We start from the raw sequence: 13,424 nt of genomic DNA on the forward strand, positions 1-13,424 counted from the left end.
TAAGTAAAACAAAAAGACAACCTGAGGAATGGGAGAAAAGTTTTGCAAATGATGCGATTGACAAGGGCTTAATTTCTCGAATATATAAACAGCTCATACAGCTTAATAACAAAAAACATACAACCCAATCCAAAAATGGGTAGAAGATTTAAACAAGCAATTTTCCAATGAAGACATACAAGTGGCCACTAGGCACATGAAAAAATGTTCAGTATTGCTAATTATCAGAAAAATGCAAATCAAGACTACAATAAGCCTAATTTTTAAGTGAGGAAACTAAAGCATATCAAAATTATATGACTTTCCTGAGGCGACAGAACTGCTTTGGTTGATTGATTGATTGATTACTGATGATTGGATCTCACAGGTACGTTTATTCATGCACGAAGGCAGTGGCATGTCTACAAGTCTACACGATATCGCATGTTCCCATCCAAGACAGCCAGACTGACATTCCATCCACCTAAAGCTGTTTAATGGTGACCATGAGCAGGTGCAGGACTGGATGCTTTTAAGACTTTACTCATATTATCAGCAGTCCTGATTTTATAAACATTGAAGTCCATCAACCCCATTCCTATCCAAATCTCCTGGTAAACGTGGATATGGTAGGGCTTTGTGGGGATCCAAACATTCTTAATAGGGCTTTGAAGCATCTTGGTTCCAGATCAGTGGCTCAGGCAGCTCCAACCCACAACCAACACCTGGGAAAGGTCACTGAGAACTGCTTTTAGAAAAAGGATTTGAACTCAGGCTCTTTATCTCCCAATGTTGTGCCACAAATTGTTTCATATTGCACCACCTCCTGTGATGTGGCCCATCCTAGCCTTAGACGGTGGGATACCTTCTTGTATTTTCTTCCTGTATTTCATGTCTTACTTGCAGTCTTATCTGCATATTGGATACTGATCTTGAGAGTAGCCCCAAGTAGATATATTCCAGTCCCAAAGGCTGGTAGGTACCAGAAGGGCCACGAATGGATGGACAGTGCTATTTATCTGGCATCACTGTAGACACGATGTGACTTTTCTTCAGGCAAGGGAATTTCACCTGCTGAAACTAGGTCTACAGAAAAACTTTCAAGCACCTAAGTTCATTTAAACATGTGGCCCGACACATATATGCACCTTCCTTGATGGTCTGAGTAGTAATCTTCAAAATGAATGACTGCTGCAACAGAATGGAACGAAGATGACAGGTGCAACTATGGAGGGCAGAGTGCCGGGCTTTGCCTTAAATGACACAAGATTATTGAAGTTTTTAGTACTACTATTATTGTTAATGTCAGAAATTCTTGTCTTTTATTATTTTCAGTTTCCTGCCTTCTTCCTTACTCTTGGGCTGGTGTGAGTCCTTTACCTTCCCTTGAATTGTCACACATTGTTTTGGATCTGTTGTAGGAAAGCACATAGCTAAGATGGTTTAAATTTGGAACAAATGCGTATTGCTTGTGGGGAACACAGGATGGGCAAGCCCCTGAGGGACTTAATAATCAGGGTGACGATAAATAAAACATGATATGTGAAATAAAATGTGATCATTTGCCTTGGTAGGAATAGAAATTAAGCTCACTGGCACAAAGAACCTTATTAGATATATTCCTTCACCAGCATGCTTACTATTGGTGAAACATCAAGTTTTCCTCTAAGACCACATCAAACTTAATTTCCAGAGGTTCTGTGTTTCTCTTTTGCTGAAGAGTTGGAGGAATGATCCTCTCCTCATGAAAAATGGTTTTCTTAACTTACTCAGAGCTATTATATCAGCTTGGATGGGCTCACCTTGTACTCCTACCCAAACCTTGAAAATCATCTCTATGGTGAATCACCTGTTAGTGAGAAGAACACATATTGTCCTTAAGTGTTTTCTCTGGAGAAACAAAGACTGGAGACCACTTTGTAAGAAGCAATGTGATATGATAGGGTTTGCACTTATTTGAATATTATATGGGCCAGTTCTGTTACTCTGATGACTTTTTGATGTGTAAACTCCATTAAAATCCCCAGGAAGTGAAATACTAAATCTAGGGGCCAAGGTAAAGGAATTTTTCAGGTGTGTTTAAAGTTTCTCATCAGTTGATGTTTAAATCCATCAAAAAGGGAGATTGTCATCAGTGACCCTGTCCTAATCAGAGAAGTCCAGCCCAGATATTCTAAACAGTTTGTATCCAAGGGGTTCCTGCCCACTTGTGCTCTTTCCTGCTGGTTCTGCTTCTCTGGTTGAACCATGAATGATACAACTATTTAATAGTTAGAGAACAAGACTGCTGACCGCCCAGGTTTTGGTTTCTAATTTAGGAGCTAGAGATTTGTGATGATAAACAATCCTATTTTGGGGCTTCCAGGCACTGGGTAGGTTGTAAACAAATAAAAATTGGAATCATAGTAGTTCAAGGTCAGGAAGCCAGGAAGAAGTGAAAGATATTCCAGTCTAAAATTTTCAACTTGCTCAGTGGACTTTAAGTGAGATGAGTGCAATTTTCCCTAACGGAGAGAATAAAATTAAGTACATATAACTCCTCTAGGGGAAAACAAATTTTTTCCCCTTAAGAACAACATTATATTCCCTGATTTCATTTTGATATCCAGAGGAGACTATGTGCCAAACACACCTGAAGACTTCACTGAGACCTTGCCTGCTGGATTGGATTTTTAATGAAGAAAGGGTAGATTTATTTCTTTTTTCTATTAGAAAATTGTCTCAGACTCTCAAATATAACAGATACAATTGAAAAAAAAAAAACCAAGGACAGCTGAGTAAGGGACTGGGGCACATTCATGGGCAAAGGTCACTGCCTACGTGAAACTAACTTTAGTATTTAACCACCTCTGGCCGAGTTGTATTCTAGATCCTTGAGCCTCTTGGATATGTGACTTAAAACATGTTAGATGTCAGTATATTGAAATGATTATTTAGGCAAATTGGGTCTAAGATGTTATGTATTAGACTACTTTCTCTAAGAGTATCTTAAAAACTAAGGCAAATGGCTATTTTAATCAGTTGTGAACCGTGTTATGGAATGAGCAGCACCTTTAGGTCTAGGGGTGGTACCATACCCACCCCCTAGTCATTCTTAAGTCCTTTTTTGACCAAAGCAGTAGTTAGAAGTGTAATTAACATTAAAAGATTAAGTACATGGAATCTACGACAGTGTAGAGACTCACAGAGTCATGCACTCAATTATAAAACCATTCATTTATGCAAAAATAAACAAGTCCAAAGAAAGCAGGTAACATGTTCACAGCTTGTGGAGTGAAGACATGAGGCAGGGGTTGGGGGGAGGTGACAGATGGCATCACCTACAAAGGAGGCAATTGAATTTGAGAGACGTTCTTTCCACGTGTAGTTAGGTCTAGATGTTGGCATGATACAAAGCTTCCTGGCAAACTTGTTGCTCTCTGAATTGTGAGACCCATGCTAGTTCTCCAACACACGCACTGATGGAGGCGGGGTCGGGTCCGCAGGGTGCGAGGGCTGGCCCTGGAGCAAACTGCTTGGGTTCGACTTCTATTCACCCTTACCAGCTGCATCACACTGGGTACCATCCTGTGCTTTAATATCTTCATCTGTAAATTGAAGATAATGGCATTTCCATCATATGATGGGTTGATGAGAGAATTTAAGGTTGAAAGTATTTTGAACAAACTTGGCCCATTAGTAAAAATGAATGAAGTAATGCCATTACAACAACATGGACGGACCTGGAGATTATCATAGAAAGTGACGTGAAAGACAGAGAAAGACCAACACCACATGGTATCACTTATAATGTGAAATCTAAAGACATGACACAAATGAACTTATTTACAAAACAGAAACTCCCAGACATAGAAAACAAACTTACGGTTACCAAAGAGGAAAGGAGAGGGAGGGATAAATTAGAAGTTTGGGATTTGCAGATAATAACTACTACATATAAAATAGATAAACAACAAGGTCCCACTGTATAGTGCAGGGAACTATATTCAGTATCTTTTAATAACCTATGATGAAAAAGAATATGAAAAAGTATGTATATATTATATAACAGAATTACTATGCTGTATACAGGAAATTAACACAACATTTAAATCGACTATACTTCAATAAAAAAATTGGCCTATTATTTGTAGGTCCTCAGTAAATGTTAGTTTACTATTATAATGTATAATTATTATATATGCAATGTTATATATTATATATGCTGTTGTTGTATTGCATTATTATACTTGAATGTTATATAAACAAGAGGAAGTCAAAGCGTAATTCCCTGCTGAGACTGCAATGGTGAAAGTCATCAAGGTGAGAACAGGTGTCCTAGGCTTGTGCTTTGCAGGTAACTCCCTGCCATGACCTGAATTAACAAAAGCAAAACAAAACCGAAAAATTGGCTGTCTTACACTCCACCACAAACCGTCTTTTGTTCCTGGTCTCTCTCCTGAGCCCTTAGAACTGAGAATCCCTGCTGGGAGTGGAAGGTTCTAATAAAAAGGCAGTGGAGTTAAAGCAAGACATCATCCCGGCCTGGCCACAAACCTGGGTGAGATTTGGGAACAGCTGGAACGATTTGTAAGTTTGCTTGCATGGCGAGAAAAGTGTCCTGCAGAAGTCTGGGAAGGGCGCACCATCTGTTTAAGGTTAAACTTCAACTAGCATTTGTCTTGTAAGCAATTCTTGCACATTTTATTTTCCTCCCCATACATGGTTCAGTACTAAATATGAGATAGCTGGGATGAGAAGCGATGGCTCAGAGAAGCAGTGTTTTCCCAGGTCTGTGTCTGCAGCCATATACCTGTGGCCCCAAATGAAAGAGGAGTCCAGGCCTTAGTTCTGGACCATCCATGGCTCTAGCCCTAAACACAGCTATCTACCTCTCACCTATGACCTTTCCAAATATTAATTTTTCAGCTACTTTCCCATTTTCAGTGTACTTTATTTTTCAGACTGAGCACTAAATACCATTTCCCTTGGTCCAGATTGATTCTGATTTATCAGAATTCTGGTCCCAAATCCCTCAGTCTTCAAGTAAAACTTCTCCCAGGTAGATTTGAAACCTAAATCCTATTACCCAAAACCCTGACATGTAGATGGGGTCTCATTGGCTTTCTCTGGACCTGGGGTCAGGAATCAATTACTTGCTAATTGTTAACATGAATATTAAACCCCACATCTTCTGATGTCCTTAGTCAGAACAGAAAAATTTCCTGGGAAATAGCTTCAATTAAAAAAAAAAAAAAGCTTAATTCTTCCTGATCTAATGTGTTTCCCAAGAGTAGCTTGTGGACTTGATTCACATGTCTTAGGAATGTTGGAACTGGATGATTTCTTTGGTTTATACCAGAGAATAGATTTTGAGTTGTTATCCTGAAAGAGGAAAGACAAACAAAAGTTAGATTCTGGGGAGGGCACAGATTAAGCACCAGAGAAGAGAAAAACTTGTCATTCAAAAGCAGCATTGGACACAAGTCAATGTGCTTAGGATGTTAAAACCCAAGTCTGAGGGAGGAAATTCCAGGGTCACCAGTGAGTGGATTAAAAATGGAACAACAAGGAGAGACTGGAGAGTATCTGAGCAGTAATGGCTGCTGGGAGCCTCACTTGACCACAGTATTCTCCTGGGTTAAGATCTGCCAATCAGGGTGTCACTGTTGCTTCAAGGTCACCACTATCAGAGAATAATATCTGATTCCTTTCAGTATTTATAGTCTCTGTTATGTGACTTTAGGGGACAAGCAAAAGGGAAGGGAGCTATTGCTTTCCATATACTAGATACATTTCCAAGTGAATTTCATTTAATTCCCCTTACAATCTTTCCAGATTGTTATTCTGTATTTACATTCATGTATAATGCATGTGTACATATATCATATATTTTTGTTTAGAAATAGACATAAATTCATGTATTAAGTGACTGGGGTTTTGAGCTCAAAGTCAGTCTGACTCTTAACATCGTAAGCTCTTCCCTCTTCAACATCCCGCTGCCCACTCTGGAAATCAGGAGGTGGGAACTGGCAATAGGAAATGATGCTCAGTTACCATCGGATGGGCTGCGAGGGATCCGTGAGGACCCTTGTACATAGCAGTGAAAGTGCAAACCGCTCACATGACACTGATGACATGATTCAGGAAAAGTTGGCAAAGTGTCTGCCACCACAAGGCTTCCCCAAAATGTGCCCAGACTTGGCCATAATTACTGATTCCCAGGAAGATTACTTGGGCTGTCAGCTCACAGAACTGTCTTCTGCAAGTTCCCTAATATCTTAATTTCAATTTGTGTGGAAGGCAGAGTAGACTACCTTCTCTCAAAGGGTCTTTAAGTAAATTAGTGCTTATTACCCTGCGATGACATGCATTTTGCTCATAATAAATGAATACTGAGATGCTGAGCAGTGTTCTGCTGCCAGGATTTTTCAAGGTTCCCAACGCCAGCGTCCCAGCCCATTGTGAACGCTGCTGCTTCAGTCAGGTTGTTCCCTGCTCTGATGCTCCCCATCACGTGTCATGGACCTCACTGCTCTCCTCTCCACTTCCCGTCTGTTACTACTCCTCCCTGTGCTCTTTCCAACCTGAGTCTCTAGCTACACAATGATTTTATCCAACTAGTCTCTCCATCGGCCTTTCAGATCTGTGTCACTCTTGCCCCCATACCTCTGCATGTGTTGTTGCTGCCTCTCCTACTTATCCAAATCCAATATGCTCCTTTGAAGGAGCATGACCCCTCCTTCCTTTCTGCTCTTCTGTTTAGAACCAGTGACCTTAAAATTTGTCTTAAACCATATAGAGATAGATGTGATACAGATGTAGATATAGATTCTAGATCTACATATAGGAAGTCAGCTGTCGTGTCATAAGGGAACTCTGCCAGCCTTAAAGAGACATCCCAGTGGCAAGGAAAGGGGACCTCTGCTAAGTGCCAACACAGACGTGCCAGCCACGAAGGGCAGCTGCCGCCTCGGAACCAGATCCTCCAACCCCAGCCAACAGTTTGGATGACTGCAGCCCCAGCTGACACCCCACTGAATCCTTACGGGAAATTCTGAGTCAGAACCACCCAGCTAAGTGTCCCCAAGTTCCTGACTCACAGAAACTGTATGACATAATAAGTGTTCATTGTGTTTTCAAACTGCTAACTGTCATGGTGATGCATACACAGCCATAGATGACAGATACAACTGTCTAGCATTAATTAGGGTTAATGTGTGGTAAACACCTCGCCGACTGCTCCACCCACTTCACTGTATTCATCCTCACTCCACTTCAGTAAAGAATTTCCACATCTTATGTCCATTTTCCAGATGTGGATACAGGACCTAGAGATGTTACGCCACCTGTGCACGGTCACACTGGTAGGAGGTGCTAGAGTCAGAATCCACAGTGGCCCCGGCAAAGCCGAGGTGGTGGGAAGCAGACGCTTGCCCACCTTCCAATGCTGTAACGTAGCCATACTGGGGGCTTAAAGGCCATACAACTTTTTCTGCCAAACTCTGCTTCACACTCTTATTCCTGCCTTCTAGTTCAAAGTGAGCATTTTGAAAGCAACATGGCTTCTTACATCCCCTTTCTCTCATTTAATGTTTGCTCAGCCGAGTTTGTGACATGCCTGAGGTTGCACAGGTTAACGAGTGGTCTTGTGAGACTCCTCCTCTGCGAGTGTTTCCCTCACACTTTTGAAAGTGCAGAACAGACCATGTTGCAAAGTATAAGATACTATGCAAGCTTTAAACATTTCTCCATGCTGGGGTCTCTGAGTAACCCCTCAAAAACAGCACAAATCTTCTCCTGCTCAATCTGAGCAATTTCAGACATAAAGCCAGCTTAATAAAGAGGCCAAACAGAAGCTTTATTGTGGATAGAAGCTGAAGGACTTTGCTTCACGTCGGGGCAAAACAGCTTACTACAAGAAAGGCAGCATCCAGCGACGTCTTAGTTTGGGTTTCTTCTGAACTGGGGACTCTGACAAGGACTGGGGAGTAGGAAGATTATTTGCAGGGTGATTGCAGGAAGCAGAAATGAGAGTCTGAAAGATGGGAAGAAGGGAGGTACATCCCCTGGCTCCTCTCCTTCCTGACAGAGTGTTGCCTCCAGGGATGTGGCTCCCTGGCCCCTCTGCTGCACAAGTTTGCTGGTTGGGCAGCTTCCTGCAGCCCTGGAGAAGTCCCTGAGGCAGAACAAGGACAGACTTGTAACATGCCCTGGAGGGAGGATTCTGCTGCCTGAATCTGAGCTTGAATCACGGCAGCTACGGCTGCAACGAAAGAGGGGCCAAAAAGATGTGGTGGAAGACACCAAAAACTCCTGCCATGCCAGGTGTGTCCACAAAATCCACCTCCAGGAGAGGCTAGAGAAGACTTTCTGGGGGGCAGCCAGGATCACAACAAAAGAGAAGGACTGGGCTGAGCTGAGCATGCCCCCATTTATTCTTCCCAAATTTACCAACCTGGTAAGTCATGAGAAAGCAAAACAGGCAGAAAGAGACATGAAAACATTTAGGAGAAATGTGCCTCTTCATGGAAACCACAAGGGGAACACAGTATCCCGCTTGCAGTCCTATGATTCCAGTGTCTGTTGGAAGGAGCAAAGGCATAAATAAGACACATGATAAATCTACAGCTGTGCGTCTTTGCCAAGCCCACCAGACAGGAGGCCCTCAATAACACCCTCGACACCAGAGTCAATAAAAATCCAATATGATAAAAAAGCTCTGTCCCCCTTTTCCCCTCTTTATTAATTTTTTTTTCTTTTTTTACAGGGCTTTGGAAAAGGTCATAGTAGGAGATTGCATTATATTTCAAAAATCTTTAGCGTTCCCCACAGGAAACATTATCACCAATATATTTGCTTCCATTTGATGTCTTTTTGGCAGTTGATGCCAAAAAAATCTGTTGTTTTTAAACCTGTTTCCAAGTAGCAGATCCTGAGTGATTAAGAGCAGAAAAAATAACAACAAATAAATCATGAGGAAATGTTTAGGAGTGAGAAAGGGCTGAAATCCACCGAGGTCTCTGTTTTTCACAGACTCCCGCAGGCTTGCAAAGCACCCTCAGGAGGCAGATGGCCTGGGTTTACACCCGCAGCAACTCTGCGTGCAGGCTCTGTGACCTGTTCGCTTCTTCATAGAGTAAGATAACAGCGGTGGCTAATTTGAAGACATTGTGTGAGCATTAAATGAGGTGTTACATGAAAAGAGCTCTGCATGGAGCCGGACGTGTGGCAGAGGCTCTGTAAGTGCATGGCGCAGTTACTGCCTTGTGGGGTTCAGGGCGGCCCCATCAGTACCGTCATTGGCAGCAGCACATTCCATTCCAGGAAACGAAAGAAATGAATTCTCTGAGAACAATTTTTTTCCCACGGGGCTCCTCATCTTTCAACTGTGATGGGTCACTGATGAGAGATTTCTGAGCACCTTCCCCATATCATAAGCAGTGTGGAAATTTGGTGAGCCTTAGTGACACACCCCCGGGTCCTGATTTAGAAAGCAGCAAGCATCTTGATCTTTCTTTGTTGCAAGGTTGTCCTGTTAGGTTGCTGAGACTGATTGCAAAATACCACACACTAGGGGCTTAACACAATAGACAGTTCTGGAGGCTGAAAGTCCAAGATCGAGGGATAAGCAGAGTGGGTTCCTTCTGAGACTCTCTCCTTGGCCTGTAGATGCTCACCTTCTCCCTGTGTTTTTTCTTGGTCTTCCTCCTGTGTGTGTCTGTGTCTAATCCTCTTCTTCTTATAAGGACACCAGTCTTAACGTCCTAGGGCCCCCCACCTAAATGACCTCATTGTATCTTAATTACATCTTTAAAGGCTCATCTTCAAATACAGTCTCATTCTGAGGTGTTGGGGGTTAGCACCTCAACATCTGAATTATCAGGGACATGATTCAGCCCATAATAGGTGAGATCAAGGGGAAGAGACTTTTAAAGAGAAGATTTTGGTGCAAACTGGAAATTAGATAAGGGATATTTGGAACAGGAGGGTGCTGAATTTTCAGAGCTACTATCACTCCAGGGAACTGACACAGGCCAGGACAGAGGACAGAGAAGTCAAGAAAATTTATTGGAAATAAAATGTGTGCCCAGGTCTGAGCTGGTTGTAGGTTATACCTACAGCTATATCTTTATCTACATCATATCTGCATCTGCATCTACACCTATACCCACATCCACACCCACTTCTATACCCACATCTACATCTACTTCTATATCCACATCTACATCCACATCCACATCTACTTCTATATCTGTATCTACCTTGGGCCATAAATAATCACATCAAACTCATGTCTTAAAACAATAAGAATTTATTTTCTCACAGTTGTGGAGGCCAGAAGTCCAAAATAAAGGAGCCATGCCCCCTCCAAAAACTCTAGGGAGATTCTTGGCTTGCCTCTTCCAGCTTCTGGTGACTCCAAATGATGTTCCTTGGCTTGTGGCTGCATCACTCCAGTCTCTGCTCTGTCTTCACATGGCCTCTTCTCCGTCTCATGTCTCCCTCTGTCTTTCTCTTTTGACAACTGTCATTGGGTATATGGCACAGCTGGATCATCCAGGATGATCTCATCTCCAGATCCTTAATGTAATTATATCTGCAAAGACCTTTTTTCAAGGTAAGTCACATGTTCACAGGTTCTGGGGGTGAGGATGAGGACATATATTCTGGGCCAGTGTACCATTCAACCCACTCCATATATAAGCATTCTCTCTTTCTCTCTCTCTTCGTGTGTGTGTGTGTGTGTGTGTGTGTGTGTGTGTATACACACATATATATACACACACACAGGCATCCCTCATTTTATTGTGTTTCACTTTATTGCACTTTGCAGACATTGTGTTGTTTACAAATTGAAGTCTTGTGGCAACCTTGTGTTTAGCAAGTCTATTGATACCATTTCTCCAAAAGCATTCGCTCATTTTGTGTCTCTGTGTCATTTATATTTTGGTAATTCTCACAGTATTCCAAATTTTTTCACTGTTATTACATTTGTTATGATTACCTGTGCTCAGTGATGGTTGATCTTTTTATTGCCAAGAGATTACGATGGGCTGAAGGCTCAGATGCTGGTTAGCATTTTTCAGCAATAAAGGATTTTTAAATTAAGGCATGCACATTGTTTTTTCAAAATATAATGCGATTGCACACTTAACAGAGTATCGCAGAGTGTAAAGATAACTTTTATCTGTGCTAGGAAACAAAAATAATTAGTGCAACTTGCTTTATTGTGATATTTGCTTTATTATGGGGGTCTGGACCTGAACCTGCAATCTTCTCATACATATACATATATAAAGTATACATGATATGATATATATAATGTACACAATATGATATATAAAATATATAGATATATAATATGAAAATTAAATACATCATAATATGTAAATATACACTATAATATATAATTATATGTTAATTTATAGTATTATATATATAATATATATAATTTTATTTAATTCTTATGAAAATAAATGCTGGCAGGCTGGCAGAGATACGCAAGGCAGAAATGCTTCAGTAGGATGCAGTATGCATTCAGATGGATCTACCCACTGCTGTTTCCCCTCCCTGAAGGTCCAGGTGCAGGCGTGCAGAGATGCACCCCACGGGGAGGAGAGGAGAGGCTGAGCCTTGCCTGCCCCCACTCCCTGGGAGGTGACTCACCTCCGCAGAGAAGCAGGCTTAAAGTGATGCACATTTCTAATGCAAATGCTCACACAGAAACCCGAACTTATGAGTGTCATTATTTCTGCTTAAGTAAAATTCCAGCATACATATTTTGATTAAATTTCTTTTACCAGGGAATGGCAATGTCAAAAGATCAGAGAATTACAGAACACATTTCTGAGATATGTGACAAGAATGGGTAAGTCAGAGACACCTGGGAAGATTCTTCCCCTGAGCTTGGAGGTTGCATCTCTGGTCGGTAAAACTCGCTGTATTGCCACCTGTCCGGGAACACTGACAACTGTGTTAATGAACGAAAAATGAATCCTGCTCATTATTTTAAGCCATTTGAACTTGAAACTATATTGCCTTTAACAAGCAACATATTTAATGGGCTGAAGATAGCTAGAAATTCTAATTAATAACCTCTTTGCTGGGCTGTTTGCAATATTAAAATTCTAATGTGATGATTTGAGTATATAGAGTTAAAGATACACAATCAAATACAAACATGAGTCTATTTTTCAGCAATGTCTTAATTTGGAAAGGCCCTTTTCCCTCTTAAAGCAATGCCTCACTTCTGCCTAAGCATGACTATAGGAACTTCCTTTGGGATAACACACATGTGGAACCAGAACGCAGTGTTGAAAATCGCCCTTCTAGAGAGCTTACGTCCGTTAGACTGGACTTATGTTAGAATAGATCTGAGACCTGGACAGGCAAGGCAATGTTTCATTGCACAGCTTGGCAGTCAAATGTCTAGACGTCCATGTCCTGGTTTTCCTGGGGCATTCCTGATTCATGTCTGTTGTCCTGAGGTCCCATCCTGTAAACACTCCATTCACTCTCACTAGTATTTTAGGGTACAGAAAAGGCTTGACATAGCAGATCAGAGATGGCTGTCTTTAGAAAGGCCTTCTTGCGAGGTTGGCCCCAGACTGTTTTGGGGCACTTCTCTGGTATACGGGTCCCTACACTGATATACAGCTTTTCCTAACTGGTAAGTGTGACCCACTGTACTTACCCCATGGAGACAGCATAGTTGTGTTGCTTTCTTTCTGGAAGTCTGGAATTTGGGACATGCTAGGCAGAGGGGGCCTGTGTGGCGAGCCCCTAAGACAAACTTGAGCAAACGTCTAGCAGATTCCTCTGGACGCATGTTCTGCATTTTCACTGCTGACCGAAGAGTGTGCTTCGTCTGACTGCTCAAGAAGAAGCGAGAGCATAGGGAAGCCGCACACGGATCCTGCAGACTCTGCCTGCCTTCATTTCTGTGACGCTCTGGCTGTGTCTCTACTGTGGCCTGTAATAAATCTAAGCTGTGAGCATAACCGTATGCTGAGTTCTAGTGAATTTCCAAAGATGGGTGTGTTCTTGGGGGTCCCAGGCACACAAGGGTGTGGTGACAGGTGGTATGTTCACTTTATTTGACACTTACTTTGCCTGAGTTGCATAGTGACTCCAGAAGCCATCAGGGCCAGGATAGATACTTCAGTTTCAAAGCTGAGAAACAGAAGCTCAGACAGAGTCTATGTGGCTTGCTGAGACTCACCATAACCTGTTCTGTCTTATCTGCAGGCCAGGAGAGCTTCATGTAGAGAAAACTGGTGCACTGGGACTAAAACCCTATTTCCAGAAATAGCTGGAGAAGTGGGGTGAACAGCTGATCTCCTCCCCTGGGCTGTGAACATCAGTGTATCTGGTACACAGAAGTGTGGTCAGGATGGAAGATGCAGGCGTGCTCAGCCTGTGGCACACACAGGTCCTCAGGGGAAGTCAGGTCTTCGTCTTCT

The 13,424-nt window shown here is 42.1% G+C and overlaps 1 protein-coding gene across 1 annotated transcript; it reads right to left on the reverse strand.

Moving 5' to 3' along the window:
- Positions 1-473: 473 nt before the first annotated feature.
- On the reverse strand, positions 474-656 carry LOC102515939 (ATP synthase subunit ATP5MPL, mitochondrial-like). The gene has a single exon (XM_032491252.1). It carries the CDS (start codon positions 654-656, stop codon positions 474-476), a length of 183 nt encoding a protein of 60 aa, XP_032347143.1.
- Positions 657-13,424: the final 12,768 nt, after the last annotated feature.

This window comes from Camelus ferus, chromosome 2, assembly GCF_009834535.1.
Source record: "Camelus ferus isolate YT-003-E chromosome 2, BCGSAC_Cfer_1.0, whole genome shotgun sequence".
NCBI lineage: Eukaryota > Metazoa > Chordata > Mammalia > Artiodactyla > Camelidae > Camelus > Camelus ferus.